Genomic DNA, 26666 nt, shown 5'->3' with positions numbered 1-26666 from the left:
AGAGAAAGAGTGCCCCCACGGCACTGGCCCGCCTGCCGATCGATGGGCCCCGATCGCGGGCCTGGCCACCGTGGGGGAACCCCCGGGGTCTGATCGCCCCACGCCCCCCCCCCCCCCAGGACCCCGGGGGCCCACTTGCGCTGCGGATCCCGCCGCCACCAGAGGTGGTTCAAACCTCGGCGGGAGAGGCCTCCCAGTGGCGGGACTTCGGTCCATCGCGGGCCGGAGAATCACCGCAGGGGCCTCGCCGATCGGCACGGACGTCACGCCGATCGACGGGGCGTGATTCCCGCCCCCGCCAATTCCCGGGTGGCGGAGAATTTCTGCCACAGCGGGGGTGGGATTTTCGGCAGCCCCAGGCGATTCTCTTTTTTAAAAAATATTTTTTATTGAGTTTTCATATTTTATAGCTGGCCGATTCTCTGACCATGCTGGGGGTCGGAAAATTTCACCCCAGATCTGAGAAAAGACAAGAAGCAAAATGAGAAAGAATAGCATTGATTACTTCACTGGCAGAGATCAATCAAGACAGCGAAAGTAAGCAACGCAGCAGGGAAAAGTTAGTTGTTTTAATTATATGGTCAATACTATCAACAGCAAGCTACATGCAAAAAATGCACAAGAATAATGACAAGAATGACGGATTTCATTCACAATGAGATTTGTTAGATGGTATTCTATGAAGAGGCTGAGATCGCAAGTGACCCTTGGTGTGGATCATAAGAATTATAACTGGAGGTAGCAAAAACATCCAGGATATTTGTTAGCCTTCAAGCTCACTGTGGCTAGATGAAGAGATGCCAACGCTCGTTGGAATGCTTGCCATGAAGAAAATCATTATGAGGAATGTCCATCAGTTCTATTGATGGTGTAGATGGAGTTGGGGTTCATTGGTGATCTTTGCTTCGCGAGTCAAAACTAGAACCACCAGAAATGCATGGAGCAACCACTTTCCCAACTCCGCTACGTCTGAGCAGTTCTTTGGCTGCCGCCACTCTTCTAGATTAGGTTCTAGGAGAACAGGTATCATCTGATTTAGCATGGAAGCTATTTCCCATTAGATGGCAGTGAGGCACATCCATTTCTGATATGAAGATGCTGTTTTTGATAATCAAGGCCTTCTGGCAATAGCAACTTGTATTTCCCTGGGCTAAGGCGATCTATTCGCTATCAGGCTCAGAGATGCAATTAGACCCTGCTCGGACTTGTGACTAGTGATCAACTAACTGCAGGATCATATCTGAATCCCACTGATCAATATGATTACTCTCTCACACAGTGCATTAACGTACTGAATCACCGGATAGCCTCATTTTGCGCATATTCAGCACAGTTAAGACGATTTGATTTCAATCTGATTAATTTGCATGTTTAATTTGCATCACGTACATCTTTTTCAGCATGCAGTACAAGACATTTTGCCTGATTTTCATGTTGGCTGGATTGGAAGCAGTTCTTATCAGTGTTATCATCAACAGGACCTTTATCGCATCAAGGAATTTACATCCCATCCGGAAAATGAACAACCCTCCAGCTAACTTGCACTTAAACCTCATGTCATGGGAAAAGTTAAAATTTCTGTCTCCATATGGAGGGAACTGGTAAGTCTTGTTTCATGCAATATTTATAGTTCCTAGCTTTAGAATTTTGAAATTGTGGCCCTGATTTCCTTCATCGCACAGGGTGGAGGTAAAGGTGGCAGATTTTCTTCCCCAAAGGATATTCGTGAACCAGATGGATTTTTAAAACAACCAACAATGGTTTCCTGGTCATCATTAATTCCAGATTTTTACGGAATTTAAATCTCACCATTTGCAATGTTGGGATTCAAACCCCAAATCATTACCCTGAGTCTCTGGATTACCAGTCCAATGGCAATACCACTATGCCGCCACCACCTCCCCCAGACCTTGGTAGGCTTCTGCACCCAAATATTGGCAGTAGAAACCAAGCTGTGAGGCCTACAGCAGAGGGAATGGTCAGCCCTTTCAGGAATCTCTGATTCCTGTCTAAAAGCAATAGTCAGAAGACGGACAGCCCTGGTTCTTGGGCCGACCTGTCATAACACCATCCAATGAAAGAAAGGGAAGACACAATTAAGAGCAACTTGCGAGGGGGTATAAGTAATTTGTAGAACATTTAGCTGCAAATCAAAAGGTTTCAAATCCAGCTATTCCCCCCTTTGTGCTTCAGTTTGGTACAGTTGGTGATCAGGAAGGCCAGAGGAATGCTGTAATTTACTGTAAAGGGAATGGAATGTAAAAGTTGGGATGTTTTGCTCCAGTTGCTCTGGGTGCTGGTGAGACGACTATTTTTTTTCAAAATCTTTATTGTCACAAGTAGGCTTACATTAACACTGCAATGAAGTTACTGTGAAAAGCCCCTAGTCGCCACATTCCGGCGCCTGTTTGGGTACACAGAGGGAGAATTCAAAATGTCCAAATTATCTAACAGCACGTCTTTTGGGACTTGTGGGAGGAAACCGGAGCACCCGGAGGAAACCCACACAGACACAGAGATAACGTGCAGACTCCGCACAGACAGTGACCCAAGCTGGGAATCAGGGGCGAAATTCTCCCCTACCCGGCGGGGAGGGGGGTCCCGGCGTAGCGGAGTGGCGCAAACCACTCCGGCGACGGGCCTCCCCAAAGGTGTGGAATTCTCCGCACCTTTAGGGGCTAGGCCCGCGCCGGAGTGGCTCCCGCTCCGCTGACCGGCACCAACGGCCTTTGGTGCTACGCCGGCCAGCGTCGGGGCTGGCCGAAAGGCCTTCGCCTGACGTCACCACCGGCGCTCGCCGGTCGTCGTTAGTCCGCGCATGCACGGTAGGGGGGTCTCTTCCGCCTCCACCATGGCGGCGGCGGAAGAAAAAGAATGCCCCCATGGCACAGGCCCTCCCACCGATCGGTGGGCCCCGATCGCGGGCCAGGCCACCGCGGGGGCACCCCCCGGGGTCCGATCGCCCCACGCCCCCCCCAGGACCCCGGGGGCCCGCTCGCGCCGCCAATCCCGCCGGCACAGTGGTGGTTTAAACCACGTCAGCGGGATTGGCCTGTCAGCGGCGGGACTTCGGCCCATCGCAGGCCGGTGAATGAAACCAGAGTGTTGTTCGATGGTGGGGCAAGTGCAGGGAATGACACCTCGCATCCTGTCCAGAACGGACTCTTTATTTTAGTAGATCATGACCCCCATCTCATTACACAATACTAAATCCAAAACAGCCTGCTCCCAGGTTGGTTTGACAACATATTTGTGCCCAGAAACAATCTCTAATACACTCTCCAATCTCTAATGCACCTTCTCTAATACACTATAGATAACTTTTATTGGTAACCCTGTGGCTACTAGGAATGTAGCAAGTTGAAGGTCAAAGCTTCCATTACAGGGCGGCCCGGTGGAGCAGTGGTTAGCACTGCTGCCTCACAGGGCCTAGGACCCGGGTTCAATCCTGGCCCCGTATCACTGTCCGTGGGGAATTTGCACATCTCCACTCCAACCCAAAGGTGTGCAGGTTAGGTGGATTGGCCATGCTAAATTGCCCTTCAATTAGAAGAAAAACATTTTTAAAAGCTTCCATTGCGCCCTCCTCTGCATACTTCCATAAGACGCTCCTTGTGCATGTTCACTAATACCCTCACCAAAACAGCATCCAATCTGGTCAGCACCAAAACGGGGAGGTGGTGGGTGTAGTGGTATTGTCAGTGCAACTAGTAATCCAGAGACCCAGAGTAATGCTCTGGGGTCCCGGATTTGAATCCCACCAAGGCAGATGGTGGATTTAAATACAATAAAAATCTGAATTACAAGTCCAATGATGACTATGAAACCACCTTCGTAAAAACCCATCTAGTTCACTGATGCCCAACAGGGAAGGAAACCTGCTACCCTTACGTAGCCTGACCTCGACTACTTGTGACTCCAGAGTCACAGCAATGTGGCTGCTTCTTAAACGCCCTATGATAATGGTCTCCCAAGCCACTCAGTTCAAGAACAATTTTATGATCCCAAAGATCAGGGCCCTGCAGCTGGTCTGGAGGATGATTTTCAGATGGTCTTCCCCCAAAATCCCTTTAGCCTGAAAGAAATACCTCATGCGTTCAGCACACTGACTCCAGTCTTCCAGTCCTGCATCAAAGGCTTGCAGCTTCCAGAACAGTGGCATCCTGAACAGTTATGTGTCCATGTTCTGGGATAGTAATTGACTGGGTGGCTAAGTGGTTCCATGCGCAAGTTTCCTTTCCAGGGGCTGGTTTAGCACAATGGGCAAAACAGCTGACTTGTAAAGCAGAACAAGGCTAGCAGCGCGGGTTCAATTCTTGTACCAGCTTCCCCGAACTGGCGCTGGAATGTGGCAACTCGGGGCTTTTCACAGCAACTTCATTTGAAGCCTACTAGTGACAATAAGCGATTTTCATTTCATTTTGTCCTCGTTACCAATTTAGTAACTTGAGGAAGCCAGTAGACATAGAACAGAGATTTATTTAGCTATGTACAATATTCTGCTCACGGCAGTAACTTGCTTCAACTCCAGTCCTTGCTGGGAGAACGAAGCACACCAGGTCCTGCTTTGGGCCGGCTTTTATGTAAATCTGTAACGAGCTCCAGTTGGGTGGCCTCCGCCCTCCATCTGGGAAGCTCGTACTCCACGGATCCTACGGGGAGATCAACAATGGTGTCCTCGTGGGGACAAACCCACTGTGATGCTCACGTTGTGTGCAAGGCATCATTTTGGAACCAAAGCGACAATCACAGCCATCAAGAAAGGGTGTGGCATTACCGAATTTCATGGTCTACATATTTTGCTTGCACTTTAGGAGCATATAAAGAGCATTTTAAGCATTTCCTTTTGAAAATATCCTTTGTTGATCTTTTGTCATGGAAATTTATAGATTGCAAAGTGCGCATAAATTTCTGGTTTAGCCTTAAGATTGAGAACAAGAAAGCAATCTCTCAAAAAGCTTCTGCTTCCTGACTTGTACACAAAACGTAGTTACGTTGTATACTCTAAATGCACTAGGTGCATTTGGTGCATTTAGGAAGGACATGAATGTTCTTCTCAGGGTCTGTTGAACTGGCTAATCTCAATTTTAAATGTTTCCGTGTTTTACAGGACGTACGGCAATAATGAATGCAGCTGTAGAGCATTGGAATCAGAAATGGTTTTGCATGATTTTGAAAAAGTTTACATTAAGAAAGATATTTTGTCAGTCAAGGAACGAAGGAGAGTACAATATGAACAACATAGAAAAAGGTAGTTCATAAATGCCAACCATTGCAGCATTTATTCTATACATTCTGCATCTCATTCAGGGAGAAATGCAGGCTTTTAGGTTGGTGGCATAAAGATGCCTTCCCACTGCGGTTAACAAATTGGGCAGTTGAGAATATCTGTCTGGGAATGTTTGATGGTCACTGTTCTTTCAGTTTCTACATACATTAACTTTCAATGGGAATTTCTGAACATGAATATTAACTGGGGAAATTATCTGAGCTGTGGGACCGACTTAAATTCAGAAAACTTTCCAAATGAACTCTCTAACAATAACCTGATTCTGGCGCCTGTCCGGGGAGGCTGGTACGGGAATCAAACCGTGCTGCTGGCCTGCTTGGTCTGCTTTAAAAAGCCAGCGATTTTGTCCAGTGAGCTAATCTCTATCTCTATCAAATCTCTATCAAATCTCTATCAAACGTGGGTTTGAGTAGGGTGATCATGGCTCGGCACAACATTGAGGGCCGAAGGGCCTGTTCTGTGCTGTACTGTTCTATGTTCTAACCTAATCCAACACTTCAGTGCCGTATTAAGTATAACGTGTTGGAGACATCTTTCAGATGGAATGTTAAACCCTGTCAGCCCTATCTATTAGACATAAAGATACCACGGCACTATTCACACACAGGGGCTGGTTTAGCTCACTGGGCAAAATCGCTGGCTTTTTAAAGTAGACCAAGCAGGCCAGCAGCACGGTTTGATTCCCGTACCAGCCTCCCCGGACAGGCGCCAGAATGTGGCGACTAGGGGCTTTTCACAGTAACTTCATTGAAGCCTACTCGTGACAATAAGCAATTTTCATTTCATTTCATTTTCATTCGACGAAGAGTAAGGGAGTGGTTCCGAAGCTTTAGCCAACAATTATCCTTCATCCTAGCTAACGAAAACAGATTATTTTGGTGTTTATCTCATTGTTGCTTGTGGAATTGCGCTGTATGCAAATCAGCTTTATTTAGAAATTCTTTCATGGGATGTAGGCACTGCAGGAATGGCCAGAATTAGCTGCCCAACCCAAATTGCCCTTGAACTGAATAGCTTGCTTGTCCATTGCAGAGAGCAGTTAAGAGTTAACCACATTGCTGTGTGTCTGGAGTCACATCTGTGTGTCTGGCAGCAGGGTAGCACAAGTGGCTAGCATTGTGGCTTTACAGCGCCAGGGTCCCAGGTTTGATTCCCCGCTGGGTCACTGTCAGTGCAGAGTCTGCACATTCTCCCCGTGTCTGCGTGGGTTTCCTCCGGGTGCTCCGGTTTCCTCCCACAGTCCAAAGATGTGCAGGTTAGGTGGATTGGCCATGATAAATTGCCCTTAGTGACCAAAAAGGTTAGGAGGGGTTATTGGGTTACGGGGATAGGGTGGAAGTGAGGGCTTAAGCGGGTCGGTGCAGACTCGGTGGGCCGAATGGCCTCCTTCAGCACTGTCTGTTCGATGTACATGTAGGCCATACCAGGTAAGGACGGCAGGTTTCCTCCCTAAACGACATTAATGAACTGGGTGGGCCTTTCACGGCAAGCAATGATAGTTTCACCGTCACCATTCCGTTTTTAAAAAATATTTTTATTGGTATTTTTCAGAGTAACAGCTCAATCTATGGTGCACCTAGTATTTACAAGAGTCACTTCTTATTTACAGAGATTTTTACATGAGTTCCCTCCATCTGCCCTCACCCCACCCTTCCGTCCCTCCCCCCCCCCCCCCCCCCCCCCCCTCCTGTTGATAGTCTGTTTTTCCCCCCTAGTACTGACTTCTGCCCTGGGGTCACACCCTGTGCTCCGCTCCTCTCTATTGTGGACTATCACCATTACTGAGAGACCTTTCAATTCAAAACTTTGTATTTGTATGTTTAAATTTCCATCAGCTGCCGTGGTGGGATTTGGGCCGTGGTCCCCAGATCATTTGCATGGACCTCTGGACTACTCACCAGTAACATTGTCACTATCTATTACCATCTATAAACTATTACCATGTCCCTGCACTTGCCTATGTTACAGTAGTGAATACACTTCAAAGATGTTTCATTGACTGAAAAGCTTTAGGAGATCCTGAAAACAGGAAAGGTGCCTCATTTTTGCAAGTTTTTTCTTTACCATTTGGCTGGTAAGCAGTTACATTGTGGTGCAGAGAACTTGCATTAGCAATTGAACCATTAATGGCATGTCTAATTTTAATTTAACTCTGTCTTTATTGAACAATATTTGAAGAGCAATATATTAGTCATGCAGAATTTAGTAATTTTCAACCAAGTATCTTGCATTCTATTACATTTTAATGGAAGAATTGTGCAGCACAGAAGGAGGCCATTTGGCCCGTCTGCTTAATACATGTTGCAAAACAGGGTGATTTCAATAGGTTCAGAAATGAACTCATCTATATGAGATGTCCTTCAATGTGGACAAGTAGTATAACATTTTTGGGGCTATTAAACTTCATACAAGTACCATCAAGTATAAAAAGAATATAGAAATTAGGATATATAAAGCTTTGGTATGTCTACACTTGGTGTGCTTCTCCCAATTTTGGTCTCCACTTATCGCAGTGGTCATACTCTGGAGAAGTACAAATGAAAATGACCATATTCATAGTTGCTCTTAGGGTTCTGAGCTTAAGTGTTATGAGAAATTTACTTTTTTGAAATATAGGTTGAGAGCAGAGATGATTTAACGTTTTTAAAAAGCTGTAGGTATCACAATATAGAGATTATTTTTTTCTGAACTCTACCACTTATAATCACACCCTGATCAGATTGTTCTAAAATGTTCATCTTCTTCGGCAGTAATCAACCACTTTCCATTGCATGTGACTACGGCAGCACCTCCCTGTACAGTTGATAAAGTAAGCTGTTCTACTCCAGAAAGGCAGATGGTGAAAGATAGAACTGGAGCCAATCTTTGCATACCTTCACATTTATTTGCGGAACTACATATTACATGCATGCATTGCCTAACCCAACACCTGCAGTTTAGTCTGTGTCAGTAAATCCAGTTAATGCACCACTTGGATACCATTAAACACTATTAATGTACATTTAACATAAGCTGTTCCAATGTTACATTTCTGTTTTCTGTCTGGATTGCTCTAGATTCTCTAGCACTTTGGGAGTTCAAGAGAAATTTTCCAGAAGTCTTTTTTTCCTCTCTCTCTGTTTTCAGGCTTTTGCTAGATTACCTAATGAGGAGTTTGGTTCACAGTCGCACCACATCTGCATTGAATGGACTTGACAGGCCTCATGCCTTTACCCAACCTTCTTTGCATATATTGCACCTAGTTTCGGCTCTATAAAGCAGCTACTTATTTGGAAATGTCTGAAAAGTATTCTTAGTTCTCGCATTCTCCAAATCCATGGTCAATCTGATTCTTGTCCCTCCTGCATAATTGGCTTCCAAGGAACTGAGGGCAATCTTGATAAAGAAATATGGTGTCTTGGATGCCACAGTACCATTCTTTTGTGAAGGGATTGATGGGTGGAGCACCTGTCTGCTGTATTAGATTCATTTATTGTTCCTCTTTCTACCGTTTCAATAAATATAAATTTTATTTATAGTGTCAGTGTGACTTCAAGTGAAAAACGCAAATCTGCAGTAGACATTTTATTAATGATTGTACAGAAAATGAACAAAACGTGTTCACTGTTGAACAATGCTTGTTTCTACACAGGAGTGAATCAACCATGAAGAAAATAATCATTGCACAGCCCAATTCTCCCCTAAGCTATCCTATTCAAGGAGTTGAGGTCATGCCATTGTATTCTATTCTCATCCCAGGTTTGTGCATTTGTTTCATTTTCCAGCAAACAGTTTTAAAACACACTCGCAGTTTTTATTTTTCACCACACAAAAATTAATCTTTTAAAATTGACTTTGCTTTAGGTTTAGGGGTGCATGTCTCCCAAAGAGAGAGCTATATGGTATGTACAATCTTAATGAGAATCGGTCATTGATGTACAGAGAATTTATCGTGTTGGCACAATTTAATTGGAAATGTATTTTAAAACTTTTTCTGTTTTATTTATATGACAGAAAATCTCCATTTGTAGAATGTCAAATTTTTGTACTAACAGTATGTTATTTACTTTTTGGACCAAGGTCAAACTGAAAGCGACACAAGGAGTATTCAATGCAATTGTTGAAACTTCTGAAGATGTGTTAAATGGAGCAGGTGAAAAAGAATTGACAATAATAAGCTCAAGTCTGGATATCATTAATAATATACTCAAACATGTTACGTATACAAGCATAAGGTACCAGATTGATGCTGTGGATTTAGGTAAGCGAAGCATTTCCTATTTTGCCTTAAAATACTCCTGTATCCAAAATTAGGTTTTGGGTGTCAAATGCTACCAAGTCCTGGTACAAAGGTAGTCAGAGCTGTAGAGTATGAACTCCACACTTCCTACTGCAATGTTCCAGTGAAGCCGAGCACAAACTGGAAGAACAGCACCACATCTTCCGATTAGGCCTTCCGGATTTAACATTGAGTTCCACAACTTCAGCCTGTGAATTCTGTCCTCCACCTTGACCCCATTTTCATTTCTATCAATTTATTTTCATTTCTTGCATCAATCTGTTTTCCCCCAACATTGTCCCTCTCCCCCACCCCACTTGAGCCATCTGCTCCCTGTTCCAGGTTGTCCTTTGGCACACTGCTCACCTTAGTTCTGCCATTCACACATTCTAATCTCTTTATGTGCCACTATCAGCAACCTTCTTAGTCTTGATCACCTCCATTTACATTCTTTTTGTCTTTCTGTCCATGACATCTTTGTAAATCTCCACCTATCACTGGCCCCCTATCCAGTCCCACCGCTCCACGCCCCCCCCCCCCAAACAATATAAATCTGACCCTAGTTCCAGTTCTCCCCAGCTTTGTTGAAGTATCATCCAGACTCAAAAGTTAGCTGCCTTCTCTGTCCACAGATGCTGTCAGACCTGCTGAAACTGCCCAGCATTTTTTGTTTTTGTTTCAGATCCCAGCGTCCACAGTAATTTTGTTTTATTCACACTTTGAGTCATTTACAGCTTCCAGTTTGCCTAATTCAGGAACTAGATTAAGGATACCAGAAAATCATGCACATGTGAAATTTTGAAGAGCTACAGCTACTTAAAGGAAGTTGGCTGGACAAAGTTCAATAGTTCCTGCGGCCCTTAGAAAAGCTCAGAGACACTTCAGTCGTTTGGCAGCTTGCCGCTGTTGGTAAGACTGAACGGGTAAGAGACAGGAAAGAAGTACCAGAAAAAAATGAAGCGAAAGGAAAATAAACAATATCGAGGCTGAGGGTAGGTGACTGAGCAGCCTAGAACCTGACCCTGTTTCAATGGCTGGAGAAGTGAGCATTATGCACAGTTGCGGGCATCCTCTCTAGAGCAGGTGGGCATTATTCCAGCAATAAGCCTGGGGTATAAATGGTAAGATCTGATCTACGCATTTGTAACTTTATACGTTTATTGTCCAGATATTTTATTCAGTGCTAATCATTCAATTGTTATTCTTTGTTTCCATTTCATAAAAGTATACTTTCAGTTTGAAGAACATACCGCTGTTTTTCCAATCACCATCAGGCAACCGCCAATGCCACGGTTATTTGATCCTGGACCAGGCAAGCTAAATTAGAATTTACGTTACCAAAATCTGAAGGTCAGCCGAGTTTTAAGACAGAACTAAAGTGATCCAAGCTGACCGTAAATATTGAACATGTTTGCAATGAATTTCAAAACATTTCTAAATGGCCTTGCTTGAGTCGAAGTTTAATCAACCTGTCATTGCAGTTTGCTGCTACATCTAATTTCAGTTTTCTTTTACCCTATTTGCAGATAGTAACATCAACTCCTTGGTTACAATCGTGACAAAGACATTTTTAAGATACCATAAGCTCCGGATCTTAATCAATAGTGTTCGTCGTTTTTATCCAAATATTACAATAATCATTGCAGATGATAGTGAAACTCCTGAAAAAATTGAAGGACCCCACATCGAACAGTACATGATGCCGTTTGCAAAAGTACAGTATTTTCTTTGGATGTTATGATTTGCAACATTGATAATGTAAACCAAAATTAAGTTCATGGGCGGGATTCTCCGTCCTGCCAGGCCTGTTTCCCGGCACGGCGCCCTTCCACCGGCAGCGGGATCCTCCGTTCCGGCAGCCGGCCAATAGGTTTTCCCAATGTGGCCATCCCAAGTCGTCGGGAAACCTCAGGGCGTGGGTGCGCTACTGGCGAAGTGGAGGAACCTGCCGACGGAAAATCCCGCAGCATATCTTTCGAGGTCCTCTTTTTAGCCTCTATTGAGTGTACCAAAGTCTCACATCACCTGGATAAACATCTTGAATATTTAATCTGTAAACCAATCATAGAAGGAAAATAACCAGAGTAACAAACATGACACCCTGGATTTCAGCAATTGAGTTACGAGGAGGAATTCCTCAAATTAGACATGTTTTTGCGAGAAATCTGAAGGTTAAGGGATGATCTGATCGAAGTATTCAAGATATTAACAGGGAAAGACAGGGTAGGTAAAGATAAACTATTTTCACTGGTTGGAGATTCTAAAACTAGGGGGTATCGTCTTAAAATTAGGGCTAGACCATTCAGGAGAGATGTTCGAAGACCTTCTTCAATCAAAGGGTGGTCCAGGTTTGGAAGTCTCTCCCAAAACAGCAGTTGAAGTTAGATCATAAGAACATAAGAACTAGGAGCAGGAGTAGGCCATCTGGCCAATCAAGCCTGCTCCGCCATTCAATTAGATCATGGCTGATCTTTTGTGGACTCAGCTCCACTTTCCGGCCCAAACACCATAACCCTTAATCCCTTTATTCCTCAAAAAACTATCTATCTTTACCTTAAAAACATGTAATGAAGGAGCCTCAACTGCTTCACTGGGCAAGGAATTCCATAGATGTTAACTTTAAATCTAAGATAGATAGATTTTTGTTAAGTAACAATATTAAGGAATATGGGCCAACGCCCGGTAAATGGAGTTAGGTCACAGATCAGTCATGATTTCATTAAATGGCGGGGCAGGCTCAAGGGGCTGAATGGCCTACTCCTGTTCCTACATGACAAACAAATTCAGCAGGTAATAGGCGATGCAATATTAAAAGAGTAATGTTAAATTAAAGTTACATTAAAATTACAAATCGGTACAGATTCCTACATTACAAGTACTGAATTACATTTACATTGCGTCATTTACATATTTCATTAAAGACCCAGACCATGTCAGGATTAGGGCTAAATCAGTACCTTTCCATTCTGCATCTGACAGTGTTGAATTTAGTTGAACCTCTGACTTAGTCCATAAGACATAGGAGCAGAATTAGGTCACTTGGCCCATCGAGTCTGCTCCGCCATTCAATCATGGCTGATATTTTCTCATCCCCATTCTCTTGCCTTCTCCCCATAACCCCTGATCCCCTTGCCCTGATTGTTCTGGGCAAGGTGCTAGATAATCTAATCTAGCCAATTCAGAACTGGTTATTAAGAGATTTTAGTACAAATATTACTTTGAGCTTTGTGACATTAAAGGTGTTGTTGTATAGATCAAAATGATCATTTTTTGGCTTGTCTGAGAACTCTTGGAAAATTGTGTCCCTGTCCCATTTGTTGTTATCGCAGTGCTTCTCAGGTTATGTTATCTACTTCTTTCACAAATCTCAAGAACAACTAACCAGGTTCTGTTTGGCTGAGTCATAGTAGCTTTACTTTTAGCCGTACAAAACACTTTGCCCAGGATTCTTCATTTCAGAGACTGAGTGCTCACGCTGGGACAGAATCGGTGGACTTCTACGACAGCAAAATTGCCGCCGATCCTGGAGCAAATCATGAATTGTTAATGAGCTAGCACCACCACCTTGTGGAACACAAGCGATTCCAATGAAAAATGGTGTCGGATTCACCGGGGCTGGGGTTGACACTAGAGAGGCTGACAAGCTGCACCCCACATTAGCACTCCACTCCCCACACACACTCATCTCAGCCAACAAGGTGGCAACACAGAGAGCGGCACCTCAGTTCACGGACACTGCACCCGAGACCCTGCTAGACACCATGGAGGAGAGGTGGACTACCCTGTACCCCAGGGTACTGCAATGAAGTTACTGTGAAAATTCCCAATATCCACTGATAACTGTGCGAGTTCGCGTTCTCAACATTGACTTATGTAAAAAACAATAGAATGGAGTGCCTGTCGGTGGATCAGGATCTGTGAGTTGACCTGTCATCAGACCTGTCTGCAGAGACCTGAATGAATATACAGTAAAAACCTCAAACTGAAAGGTTTGAAGGGGTGCAAGATGCTAGAACCTGCCATCTGAAACAAAGACTGTTTCTCTTTTACTTATTTTTTTACGCCCTTTCTTCTCCTCTGTATTTGTCTGTCTTGTGTGTGTAGCATGTAGGGGAAAGTTAAAGTGGGGAAATTAGGAATTAGATAATAGTTAATCAGTTGTATTTTCTGCAAATTTCATCATAGTTCTTGTTGTAAGTGAACGGTAATTGTGTCTAAACTTACAAACTTTAATTATTGGGCAGCCACGGCCAAAGATTTTGGGTATTTTTCTAAGAATTATTGGTCGTTGTGACTCCAGGTCAAGTGGGGCCAGAATTGACCGCGCGCTAACAGGGTAGCATGGTGGTTTGCATAAATGCTTCACAGCTCCAGAGTCCCAGGTTCGATTCCCGGCTGGGTCACTGTCTGTGTGGAGTCTGCACGTCCTCCCCCTGTGTGCGTGGGTTTCCTCCGGGTGCTCCGGTTTCCTCCCACAGTCCAAAGATGTGCGGGTTAGGTGGATTGGCCATGCTAAATTGCCCGTAGTGTCCTAATAAAAGTAAGGTTAAGGGGGGGGTTGTTGGGTTACGGGTATAGGGTGGATACGTGGGTTTGAGTGGGGTGATCATGGCTCGGCACAACATTGAGGGCCGAAGGGCCTGTTCTGTGCTGTACTGTTCTATTCTATTCTAACCCAGGGTGTCGTAAGACCATGATGTACAAAATGGTCTAACAAGTCACCAAATTTGCAAAACCTACGCGTGTCACATTACTCCATTCTTACACAATCATTTCACACAATAACCTACCTAGATATGATCTGAAGTGTAGGTGCACCCAAGGTTCTGTTGGTGAGGGAGTTCCAGTTCTTAAGTGACTTAACAAGCACAAAAAGGAAGTCAGAGAAAACATGATCTCCATTGAAAGATCTTCATTTTCCTTATTTTTCTTCTCAGGGATGGTTTGCTGGGAGAAACTTGGCAGCTTCTCAGGTCACAACTAAATATCTTCTTTGGGTGGATGAGGATTTTCTATTCACAGAACAAACTAAACTCGAGAGACTGGTGAATGTATTGGAACAAACAAACTTGGATGTGGTAAGGGACCCGTTATGTCACTGGTTTCTAGAATTCAGAATAATTACACTTTGAACTCAGAATGTTGGAGCTTCATTAAGAATATTTCTTGCATCTCGCCATGTGGCTGATAGACATTGGGTGCAATTCTCCCATCGGGAGACTAAGCCCCGACGCCGGAGTGAAAACCGGAGTGTTTCATTCCGGCGTCGGAGGCCGCTCCCTGCCCCCTATTCTCCCACCCCCGGGGGGCTAGGAACGGCACCGCGTCATTTACGCGCGCCGGGCCTTGGCGCCGCATAAATGATGTCACCCCCGCATGCGCAGATTGGCCGGCGCCAACCCACGCATGTGCGGTTGCCGTCCCCGCGGCCGCCCTGCAAGAAGATGTCGGATGGATCTTGCGGGGCGGCGGAGGAAAGGAGGTCCTCCTTCAGAGAGGTCGGCCTGCCGATCATGGGCCAGACCCCCTTTGAGCCCCCCCCCCCCCCCCCCCCCCCGGTGAAGGATCCCCCCTCCCCCCACAGGCCAACCCTCAGCGTTCCCGCGCTGTCCCCGCCGGCAGCGACCAGGTGTGGGTGGCGCCGGCGGGAACCTGTCGTGTTGGGCAGGCCGCTCGGCCCATCCGGGCCGGAGAATCGCCGCTCGCCCGTTACAAACAGCGAGCGGCGATTCTCCCAGCGGCCAGCCGTGAATCTCGCCGCTCCGGTTTGGGGGGGTGGGAGAATCGCGTGAGGGTGCAGGGGCGGCGTGGCGGGACTCGCGCGGCGCCCCGGCGATTCTCCCACCCGGCGTGGGGGGGGAATTCCGCCCATTGTTACACCACACATACACCCTGATATAAATTCACTGAATTAATTCCTAGCTCTTTATGAATAATATAAAAATGTTACAGGATCTCTTTTGTAACTGTATTGAGGGAGCTACATTTCCAATATCGAGAAACCATGGGCGGGATCCTCCAGTCTCACCAAAGTCAATCTCCGACCTGGGTCCCGCCGTGGCGGGCAGGCGAGACATGCAAATTGCCATCGGCTTTGTTGGGACCAGGCAATCCCACCAGCGACCAATGGCGAGCCGCCTCGGCTGGGGAAAATTTCCAGCATTAACGCCTTAAATTGTGAATGTGACGCCTGTTTCTGCAAGTTTGCACAAATATATTTAAGGAGAAGTTTTGCATGGCCTATTAACAATAATGCAGGATGATTGTTATGATCCCAGTTGATGTTATAACTGGACGGGAAAATCCCAGAACGGAACCCTGCCTCAAAAGACCCTATCTTATATTTTATTTTATAAAACATGAAGGAACAGAGTCACAGGACTGCTAATTAGATTTAACAAGAAAAAATATTTGTTAAACATGAAAAATTAGATTATAATACAACACTCCTCCCCCCCCCCTTAGCTTAACAGATAGACACATATTTAAAGTTTAACATGGATTACAAAGTAGAACTTAAGATTACAAAGTACAATTTAAGCTACAATGGTCTTATTAACACCAAAAATCATTTTTAAGCACACAAGGGGCTGATTTAGCTCACTAGCGGCTGGTTTAGCTCGCTGGGCTAAATCGCTGGCTTTTAAAGCAGACCAAGCAGGCCAGCAGCATGGTTCGATTTCTGTACCAGCCTCCCCGGACAGGCGCCGGAATGTGGCGACTAGGGGCTTTTCACAGTATCTTCATTGAAGCCTACTTGTGACAATAAGCGATTTTCATTTCATTTCAAGATGACGGTGGTCAAATACACACTCTGCTCTGAACCCAAGTTAGTTTTTTAATTCATTTTTACTGGATGTGGGCTTCACTGGAGAGTGCCCTTGAGAAGGTGGTGGTGAGCTGCCTTCCTGAACCACTGCAGTTCATGTGGTGTAGGTATATCCACAGTGCTGTTAGGGAGGGAGTTCCAGGATTTTGGCCCAGTGACAGTGAAGGAATGGCGATATATTTCCAAGCCACGATGACGAGTGACTTGGAGTGGAACCTCCAGGTGGTGGTGCTCCCAGGTATCTGCTGCCCTTGTCTTTCTAAATGGTAGTGGTTGTGGGTTTGGAAGCTGCTGCCTAAGGAGCCTTGGTTAGTTCCTGCAGTGCAGCATGTAGATGGTACACACGGCTGCTACTGTGTGTTGGTGGTGGTGGGGGTGAATGTTTGTGGAGCGCATGCCAATCAAGCGGGGCTGCTTTGTCCTGGATGGTGTCAAGCTTCTTAAGTGTTGTTGGAGCTGCACTCATCCAAGCAAGCGGAGTGTATTCCATCACACTCCTGACTTATGCCTTGTGGGTAGTGGACAGGTTTTGGGAAGTCAAGAGGCGGGTTATTCGCCACAGAATTCCTAGTCTGTGACCTGCTCTTGTAGCCACAGTATGTGACTAGTCCAGTTCAGTTTCTGGTCAGTGGTAAAGTCCAGGATGTTGCTAGTGGGGAATTCAGTGAACATCCCAAGTCTGACCTTATACTGGAAGGAAGGTCATTGACGAAGATGCTGAAGATGGTTGGGCATGGGATACTACCCTGATGAACTCCTGCAGTGATGTCCCAGGACTGAGATGACTGACCTCCAACAAACACAATTATCTTCCTTTGTGCTGAGTATGACTCCAACTATTGGGAGTTTCCCCCCTGATTCCCAACAACTCCAGTTTTGCTGGGGCTTCTTGGTGCCTTGATGTCAAGAGCAGTCACTCATCTCAGGAGTTCAGCTCTTTTTGTTCATGTTTGAATCAAGGCTGCAAGAAGGTCAAGAGCTTGAGTGACCCTGATAGAACCCAAACTGAATGTCAGTGAGCAGGCTATTGCTGAGAAAGTGCCACTTGACAGGACTGTTGATGACCTCTACCATCACTTTACTGACGATTGAGAGTAGACTGATAGGGCGGTAATTGGCCAGATAGGCTTTGTCCTATTTTTTTGGGTACATGACATGCCTGGGCAATTTTCCACATTACCGGGTTGATGCCAGTGTTGTGGCTGTACTGGAACAGCTTGACTAGGGACATGGCAAGCTCTGGAGCACAAGACCTCAGTACAATTGCCAGAATATTGTCAGGCCCATAGCTTTTACAATATCCAGAGCCTTCAGCCATTTCTTGATTTCACGTGGAGTGAATTGAATTGGCTGAAGACTGGCATTTGTGATGTTGGGGACCTCTGCAGGAGACCAAGATGGATCATTGGCCCTTCTAGCTGAAGATTAATGCAGATGTGTCATCCTCCTCTTTTTCACTCATGTGCTGGGCTCCTCCATCATTGATGATGGAGATTTTTGTGGAGCCTCCTCCTCCAGTGAGTTGTTTAATTTCCCACCTCCATTCACAACTGGATGTAGCAGGAGTGCAGAGATTAGATTTGATCTGTTGGTTGTGGGATCGTTTAGCTCCGTCTATCACTTGCTGCTTATTTGACATACATGTAGTGCCGTGTTGTATCTTCACCAGGTTGACAACTCATGTGGTTTTCTTCTCAGAACCCCCACAAATGATTGTCACATGAGCGTTTTTGAACTTTATCCCCAAAACACTCTAAAATCTTCTTTCATAATAATGGTTTCGCTTGCTGGCTTGTATTCCAAAATCCAGTCCAGATCTTACAAATGACACTTTCATCCAAAGCTTCGACTTCACTTAGACTCATAGGTATTTACAGCATGGAAACAGGCCCATCGGGTCCATGCTACCCAGTTTCTATCACTAAGCTAGTCCCACTTGCCCGCATTTGGCCCATATCCCTCTGTACACACCCTGCCCATATAACTGTCTAACTGCTTTTTAAAGGATAAAATTGTACCCGCCTCTACCACTGCCTCTGGCAGCCCGTTCCAGATGATCACCATCCTCTGTGTGATGAAATTTCCCCTCTGGTCCCTTTTGTATCTCTCTCCTCTCACCTTAAACCTATGCCCTCTGGTTCTAGACTTCTAGACCTTTGTGAAAATATGTCAACTATCTACTTTTAACAGTAAATCCAGTCCAGGATTTCACATCAATTCCTTTAGGATTTCTTGATCTTGACAGCTTGCACACTGCTCACAATTGCTTTAATTCTCGATTTCAAGATTCTTATTAAAATTACATCAAACCTTACTTCTGAAGTTTGCTGTCCCACTTTAAATCATGTTACTGTGATTGTCTCTTTAACTCAGAAAATTTTGATTACTTTTCCTTTAATTCTTCTGCACACTACCTTGGTCTCTGTTCACTTATCTCTAGACTCCTTAGACAGTCTTTCTGTCCCAATTCCCTGGATCTGGACTGTATCTTGTTCCTTAGGAAGCTTGCATCTTTGCAATTCCACTGTCCTGTCCAGCTTCTCCTGGCATAGTTCCGAGTTTTTTACTCCTCAGTGACCTGGCTCCAGATGCTCTGGCTTTCGGTTAAAACTAGGAACAAAGTAAAGCCCTTCCCTCTAGAATTGGCCTCCTGTTGCTAAGCAACTCCCCTTGCTCCTACCATTTATTCTTCATGCTGTAGCCCTCTCGAAGCACAACAGATGGAACTTAACCAACCTGCTCACATACAAACACCTTTGTCCAACATGAATGTAACTATAGGTTTTACACTTTCAGGCACAGAAACATTAAATTAAACCCACTTAAAACCATAGCTTATTTCAAATGTTTATCAATGCAAATATAAATCCCTCAAAACCTTTGTTTTCCGAACAAGATAAATTTTCAGTATTTGTCACAACCTGCCATGAGCTTCACTGACACTAAAATGATATGTAAATTGTAAAGGACAGAATGGATCTTGCATGGAGGAATAATCAATGTTTTTGGCTATAATATTCTACATATAATTGCTTAATTTGAAACTATTAAAATCTAATGAAGAATTTAGTTATATGTCAGTATGGCTTAACAATAACTGAAGTACTTTGATAAGGAACAATGATCAAACAACAGCATGTTAAACAAGGGCATGCCTTTCTTTGGAGCACAGAACCTAGTTACTATTGCTGATAGATTAATATGAATGCTCAACATGTTTTTATAATATTATTTTGTCTGCTATTTTAATGCAGATATTAGCCACCTTATTTTAAATAAGTGCCTCCATTAAATATTACAAAACATACATTATATTCACATGACAGCATCTAGACTATAAATAAATGAATACTTTCATGTCAGTTTTGTTGCATATGTGCCACTTTTTCAAATATCAAGAAATATTATTTTCTATAGGTTGGAGCCTCTGTGATTGGGAGTCGATTCCAGTTTAAGTTGTGGTATGAAAAAGGAAATGAAGATGGGGACTGCCTATTTTCCCAATTTGGAAGTTTTCACACACTTGATGGGTTTCCACATTGCGTGGTAACCAGTCTTGTGGTGAATTTTTTTCTGGCCAGGACACATAAGGTATGGAGTGTTGGATTTGACCCACGATTGTCAAGGGTAGCTCATCCAGGTAACTTCACTCGTGTCATTTGTATGTTTACACTAGTTCTGTTTGTAGTAATCAACTTTGATCAAGTTTTGTCTATGGAGGTACAGAGTTATCAGTGTAAAGCTTAGCTCACTAGATTCTCTGGGCGGGGTTTCTTCCCCTAGCCTGTTTTGTGGCAGCAGGGGTGGCCTGCCATTGGCCGACAGTAGGGTTTCCCATTCCTCCCACTGGGTTAGGGTTAGGTTCATTGGTAATGAACCAGGACAAGTGATAGATTTGTTAGTGGGGAAGCATTTTGGAGATAGTGACCACAATTCTGTGACTTTCACTTTAGTAATGGAGAGGGATAGGTGCGTGCAACAGGGCAAGGTTTACAATTGGGGGAAGGGTAAATACGATGCTGTCAGACAAGAATTGAAGTGCATAAGTTGGGAACATAGGCTGTCAGGGAAGGACACAAGTGAAATGTGGAACTTGTTCAAGGAACAGGTACTACGTGTCCTTGATATGTATGTCCCTGTCAGGCAGGGAAGAGATGGTCGAGTGAGGGAACCATCGTTGACAAGAGAATTTGAATGTCTTGTTAAGAGGAAGAAGGAGACTTACGTAAGGCTGAGGAAACAAGGTTAAGACAGGGTTCTGGAGGGATACAAGATAGCCAGGAGGGAACTGAAGAAAGGGATTAGGAGAGCTAAGAGAGGGCATGAAAAATCTTTGGCAGCTAGGATCAAGGAAAACCCCAAGACCTTTTACACATATGTGAGAAATATGAGAATGACTAGAGCGAGGGTAGGTCCGGTCAAGGACAGTAGCGGGAGATTGTGTATTGAGTCTGAAGAGACAGGAGAGGTCTTGAACGAGTACTTTTCTTCAGTATTTACAAATGAGGGTGCCATATTGTTGGAGAGGACAGTGTGAAATAGACTGGTAAGCTTGAGGAGATTCGTGTTAGGAAGGAAGATGTGTTGGGCATTTTGAATGTGAATGAAGGTAAAGCAATGGATGTAGTGTACATGGATTTTAGTAAGGCATTTGATAAGATTCCCCATGGTTGGCTTATGCAGAAAGTAAGGAGGCAAGGATTCTATGGGAAGCAAGAGATGAAATTGCAGAGCAGTTGGCAATGATCTTTTTATCCTCACTGTCAACAGGGGTGGTACCAGGGGATTGGAGAGTGGCGAATGTCGTGCCCCTGTTCAAAAGAGGAATAGGGATAACCCTGGGAATTACAGGCCAGTTAGTCTTACTTCGGTGGTAGGCAAAGTAATGGACAGAGTACTGAGGGATAGGATTTCTGAGCATCTGGAAAACACTGCTTGATTAAGGATAGTCAGCACGGATTTGTGAGGGGTAGGTCTTGCCTTACAAGTCTTATTGAATTCTTTGAGGAGGTGACCAAGCATGTGGATGAAGGTAAAGCAATGGATGTAGTGTACATGGATTTTAGTAAGGCATTTGATAAGTTTCCCCATGGTAGGCTTATGCAGAAAGTAAGGAGGCATGGGATAGTGGGAAATTTGGCCAGTTGGATAACGAACTGGCTAACCAATAGAAGTCAGAGGGTGGTGGTGGTGGCAAATATTCAGCCTGGAGCCCAGTTACCAGTGGCGTACCGCAGGGATCAGTTCTGGGTCCTCTGCTGTTTGTGATTTTCATTAATGACTTGGATGAGGGAGTTGAAGGATGGGTCAGTAAATTTGCAGACGATACGAAGATTGGTGGAGCTGTGGATAGTGAGGAGGGTTGTTGTCAGCTGCAAAGAGACATAGATAGGATGCAGAGCTGGGCTGAGAAGTGACAGATGGAGTTTAACCCTGAAAAGTGTGAGGTTGTCCATTTTGGAAGGACAAATATGAATGCGGAATATAGGGTTAACGGTAGGGTTCTTGGCAATGTGGAGCAGAGAGATATTGGGGTCTATGTTCATAGATCTTTGAAAGTTGCCACTCAAGTGGATAGAGCTGTGAAGAAGGCCTATGGTGTGCTAGCGTTCATTCGCAGAGGAATTGAATTTAAGAGCCGTGAGGTGATGATGCAGCTGTACAAAACCTTGGTAGGGCCACATTTGGAGTACTGTGTGCAGTTCTAGTCGCCTCATTTTAGGAAGGATGTGGAAGCTTTGGAAAAGGTGCAAAGGAAATTTACCAGGATGTTGCCTGGAATGGAGAATAGGTCTTACGAGGAAAGGTTGAGGGTGCTAGGCCTTTTCTCATTAGAACGGAGAAGGATGAGGGGCGACTTGATAGAGGTTTATAGATAGATAGAGTAGACAGTCAGTGAGTTTTTCCCCGGGTGGAACAAACCATTACAAGGGGACATAAATTTAAGGTGAATGGTGGAAGATATGGGGAGGATGTCAGAGGTAGGTTCTTTACCCAGAGAGCAGTGGGGGCATGGAATGCACTGCCTGTGGAAGTAGTTGATTCGGAAACATTAGGGACCTTCATGCGGCTAAAGGATAGGTACATGGATTACGGTAGAATTATGGAGTGTAGATTAATTTGTTCTCAAGGGCAGCACGGTAGCATTGTGGCTAGCACAATTGTTTCACAGCTCCAGGGTCCCAGGTTCGATTCCGGCTTGGGTCACTGTCTGTGCGGAGTCTGCACATCCTCCCCGTGTGTGCGTGGGTTTCCTCCGGGTGCTCCGACAGTCCAAAGATGTGCAGGTTAGGTGGATTGGCCATGATAAATTGCCCTTAGTGTCCAAAATTGACCTTAGCGTTGGGTGGGGTTACTGGGTTATGGGGATAGGGTGGAGGTGTTGACCTTGGGTAGGGTGCTCTTTCCAAGAGCCGGTGCAGACTCGATGGGCCGAATAGCTTCCTTCTGCACTGTAAATTCTATGATAATCTATGATTAATCTAGGACAAAGGTTCGGCACAACATCATGGGCCGAAGGGCCTGTTCTGTGCTGTATTTTTCTATGTTCTATGGGTCTTCCCATTGTTTTGACCCTCCGCCGCCAGAGAACCCCCAGCGGGGGTGGCCATTGGTTGGACTGGAAGACCCCACAGGTGGAAAAGGCTGGAAGATTTTGGCCTCCATTAATTTAGGATGAGCAGCAAGTCATCCAAATTTCCATAGTTTGGCTGGTGAAATTATAGAGGGTGCTTCGACATATACACTTCCTTTAATGCTTTCAGATCAACCACACACCATGAAAGTCTTTTCGTGTAACAAAATATTTTAGTTTTACCGAGGATTGATATTTTTCAAAAGAACATTAATGCATTGAGAAGATTAGAGAAGAGTGACAGGGGCTTCACAGTGTCACAGGGAAATAGGTAAATCTAAAATGATTTTTTTAGAAGAAAGAAGATTGAATGGTGACAATGGGCGCAATTCACCCAAATAATGACTGAATGTTATTTTGGGTGGGTTTGGTGGAATGATTCCCCTTGGTTTTTTTGGGTGAGATCCAGACCGGTTTTCAACTACACCAGTTATTTTTGGGGGGGCTTTTCGCCGATCAATCCCACAATGGGCAACTAAACTCGCCAGCAAGGCCGGTTCCTCAGAGATTGGGGTGACATTTTGAAAGGGTGCCCCAATCGCAAAGTGAGATTGAGGGTCCCCCACAACCTCCACCCATGGACAATGTGACCCCCTGCAGGCATGGGTAACACCTCCAACCCTAAATCCCAAGGGGCACCCTTCCTCCCATCACCGAAAGTTATCGTGAGCCCTCACCGCCCAGGTATGAGAGTGAACCCTGCCCCACACCCTTTCTTCCTTGTGGGCACCAGGACATCGCCCCCGTAGTGAGCATACCCCACTATGGGGTCGATAAGAGACCCCCACCTTTAGGGTCCCCCTTTCAGTTCCCTCTCCCTTTCAGGACCCCCGCTTTACTCCCTAAACCTTGATGACATCCCTTCATACCCCCCCCCCCCCACTTCATTGATATGGTCCCCATCAGGCCCTGCCCCTTGGAACTGCAATCCAGTAACCTCCCGTGCCACATTGACATTGCTAGGGTGCCAGGCCTGTCCCTGACCACCTGAGGGCTCCAATGGCATCCGAGCCCTTCAGAGTTGCCATCACGCCTGGTCTCCGCTTGTGGAGACCAGTACTAATTGACGCTCGGGTGAGGCTATGCCAGTGTGGTCGGTGACTCCCGAGAGTGAGAATACAGCCTCAAACTGGCCGTACATATTTTGATAATATGATTATCTGGATCACACCCAGTAATTTCTTAGTTTTCCTCACACTACCGCTTGGTCTGGGAGCGTACCCAATATCCGCAGAAGAGGTGGAGGCAGCCTGCTGACCACCATGCCCTCTTGTCCGTGATGACTTTGGCAGGCTGTCCGACCCCCGGGGTGGGGGCACCACCGTGGCCCGGCCTGCGATCGGGGCCTACCGATTGGCGTGCCGGCCTCTCGTGGTGGGGCCTCTTTTGCTCCGCGCCAGCCCCTGTAGCCTTACGCCATATTGCGTCGGGGTCGGCACAGAGAAGGGAGATATCACGCATTGCATCGGTCGCAGCGTGCATGCGCAGACCCGCGGTGCCCATTTGATGCCGGTATCAGCAGCTGATGCGGCTCCAGTGCCATGCTGGCCTCCTATAGAGCAGAGGATCGCTGCTCCTGAAGGCCTGTTGATGCCATCGTAGCACGCGATGGCGTCAACGCTTAGCCTCAGGATCAGAGAATCCCACCCCCGTTGTCCCATGACAGACAGAACATGAGATGCCAGTTGGGAGTGGGCTCACTGAACCTTGGAGAATAGATGTGATTGTTCATTGATTTCCTGCACTGCAGGGCAATCCTCCCCTAGATCCCAGTGGTGATGACCCAGCCTGGTGATGCTCCTCCCAAGCTGGTGTGGTCAGTCAGGTGGGTCACCGACTGCCATCCATTGAGAACAGGGCATCCCGACTTTCATCGACAGTCTGGAGGTGATGTTCCAAGAAGGCATTGCCAAACCATAGGTCTGGAGTTTGCTGCCTTCTGTTGCTCATCTTTTAAATATGGCAGGCGGGCATGACGGCAGGGCAGCTGATTTTCTGCCCACCCCACAAGACTCAAGAACAGTGCGCTTGCATAAATAATAAGGCAGGGAGCATTTGACTGCATTTAACAGCCCACCCCATTCCCAGTGGGAGTCTCGCCAAGATTCTGGTCTACTACAAAACGCAAGTACGAGAGAGGACATTTCCAGCCAAGTATCTAAATCGTCTATCGTTTAGCACAGGGCTAAATCGCTAGCTTTGAAAACAGACCAAGGCAGGCCAGCAGCACGGTTCAATTCCTGTACCAGCCTCCCCGAACAGGTGCTGGAATGTGGCGACTAGGGGCTTTTCACAGTAACGTCATTTGAAGCCTACTTGTGACGAGCGATTTTCATTTCATTTCAATCAATGTTTTAATCTATGCCTTATCGGGCAGCACGGTAGCACAAGTGATTAGCACTGTGGCTTCACAGCGCCAGGGTCCCAGGTTCGATTCTCTGCTGGGTCACTGTCTGTGCGGTGTCTGCGTGGGTTTCCTTTGGGTGCTCCAGTTTCCTCCCACAGTCCAAAGATGTACTTGCTAGGTGAATTGGCCATGATAAATTGCCCTTTAGGAGGGGTTATTGGGCTACAGGGATAGGGTGGAAGTGAGGGTTTAAATGGGTCGTTGCAGACTCGATGGGCCGAATGGCCTGCTTCTGCACTGTATGTTCTATGTTGTTATACTTCTCATATGCCAGAATCTTTGCAACAAACGAGATACTTTATCCAAAGCCTTCTGAAAAACAAATACAAAACTCAGGCAGTCAAAAAGCACCGGCAGCTTTGTTTAGCCAATATGGTCGATCTCCAAAATAGAGTTTGATGAATTCCTGATTAAATATTGAAATGAATACAGGTTGTTTGGAATCTAAGATGAAAATATATGCCATGTAAAGTAGTGGGTTCAAGTGTGGTGTACAGACAGTAAGATTGAGTGAAATGGGTTTTCTCGATGGATATTCTGGAATTTCACTTTGGATGGGCTGTCTTTTTATGTTGGAGGTAAAAAGTCAGAGATTGCGATAAAGTAATGCTAATGACTAAAATTGATTTTGAATCATTCCTAGAGTTTTTCATTGATGGCCTTGGCAGTTTGCTTGTGGGATCGTGCAATGACGTCCACATAGTTCACCAGAAGAAAAACAAACAAACACAAGAATCACTGAAGGCAGTTGAAAAGAGATATGCAACTTTTAGACACGCAAATAAGGGCCAATTCAAATCCCGTCTTGCAATGGTTCATTTCAAAAATTGGCTCAAATGTTACACCCAGTACAAACACTGAACAGCTGGATTAGCCTTTGCATTCAATCAACTGTTGAAGTTGTTTCTCCTTTGTGCACAAATGAAGTTGTTTGAAGCAATCATTTTTATTTTAAAACAAGATTGTGCCCATGGGAGTTGGAACATCCAATCAAGCTTAGCTTCTCATGGTGTAAGTCACAGTAAGGTTCTCATGGTGAAGTCACATAATAAGGTATTAATACTGCTTCTTCACCTGTTGATCACGATTCACTCGGCTAACCACAGGTAGAAACTACACTTTTGCTTCAGCTACAAAAGATTTAATATTATAGGATAGTTCTGAAGTTTGCAAGTTCAATCTAATCACAAATAGCTCTGGATACGTGTATGCGATATTAAGCTTCAAATGAATTAAAGAAAGTCCAGA

The 26666-nt window shown here is 45.3% G+C and overlaps 1 protein-coding gene across 1 annotated transcript; it reads left to right on the top strand.

The window, feature by feature from the left end:
• The first annotated feature begins 481 nt into the window (after window positions 1-481).
• Window positions 482-26389, top strand: LOC119954511 (beta-1,4 N-acetylgalactosaminyltransferase 2-like). The gene is made up of 10 exons (XM_038779802.1): window positions 482-537; window positions 1401-1601; window positions 5111-5251; window positions 8922-9060; window positions 9350-9530; window positions 10774-10860; window positions 11075-11262; window positions 14486-14626; window positions 19795-20017; window positions 26062-26389. The coding sequence occupies exons 1-10, from the start codon at window positions 482-484 to the stop codon at window positions 26277-26279; spliced, it is 1575 nt and encodes a 524-aa protein (XP_038635730.1). The 3' UTR covers window positions 26280-26389.
• The last annotated feature ends 277 nt before the right edge of the window (window positions 26390-26666 follow it).

The sequence above is a fragment of the Scyliorhinus canicula genome, chromosome 19 (genome assembly GCF_902713615.1).
Source record: "Scyliorhinus canicula chromosome 19, sScyCan1.1, whole genome shotgun sequence".
In the NCBI taxonomy this organism is placed as follows: Eukaryota; Metazoa; Chordata; class Chondrichthyes; order Carcharhiniformes; family Scyliorhinidae; genus Scyliorhinus; species Scyliorhinus canicula.
This window is presented reverse-complemented; position numbering and strand designations above follow the sequence as displayed.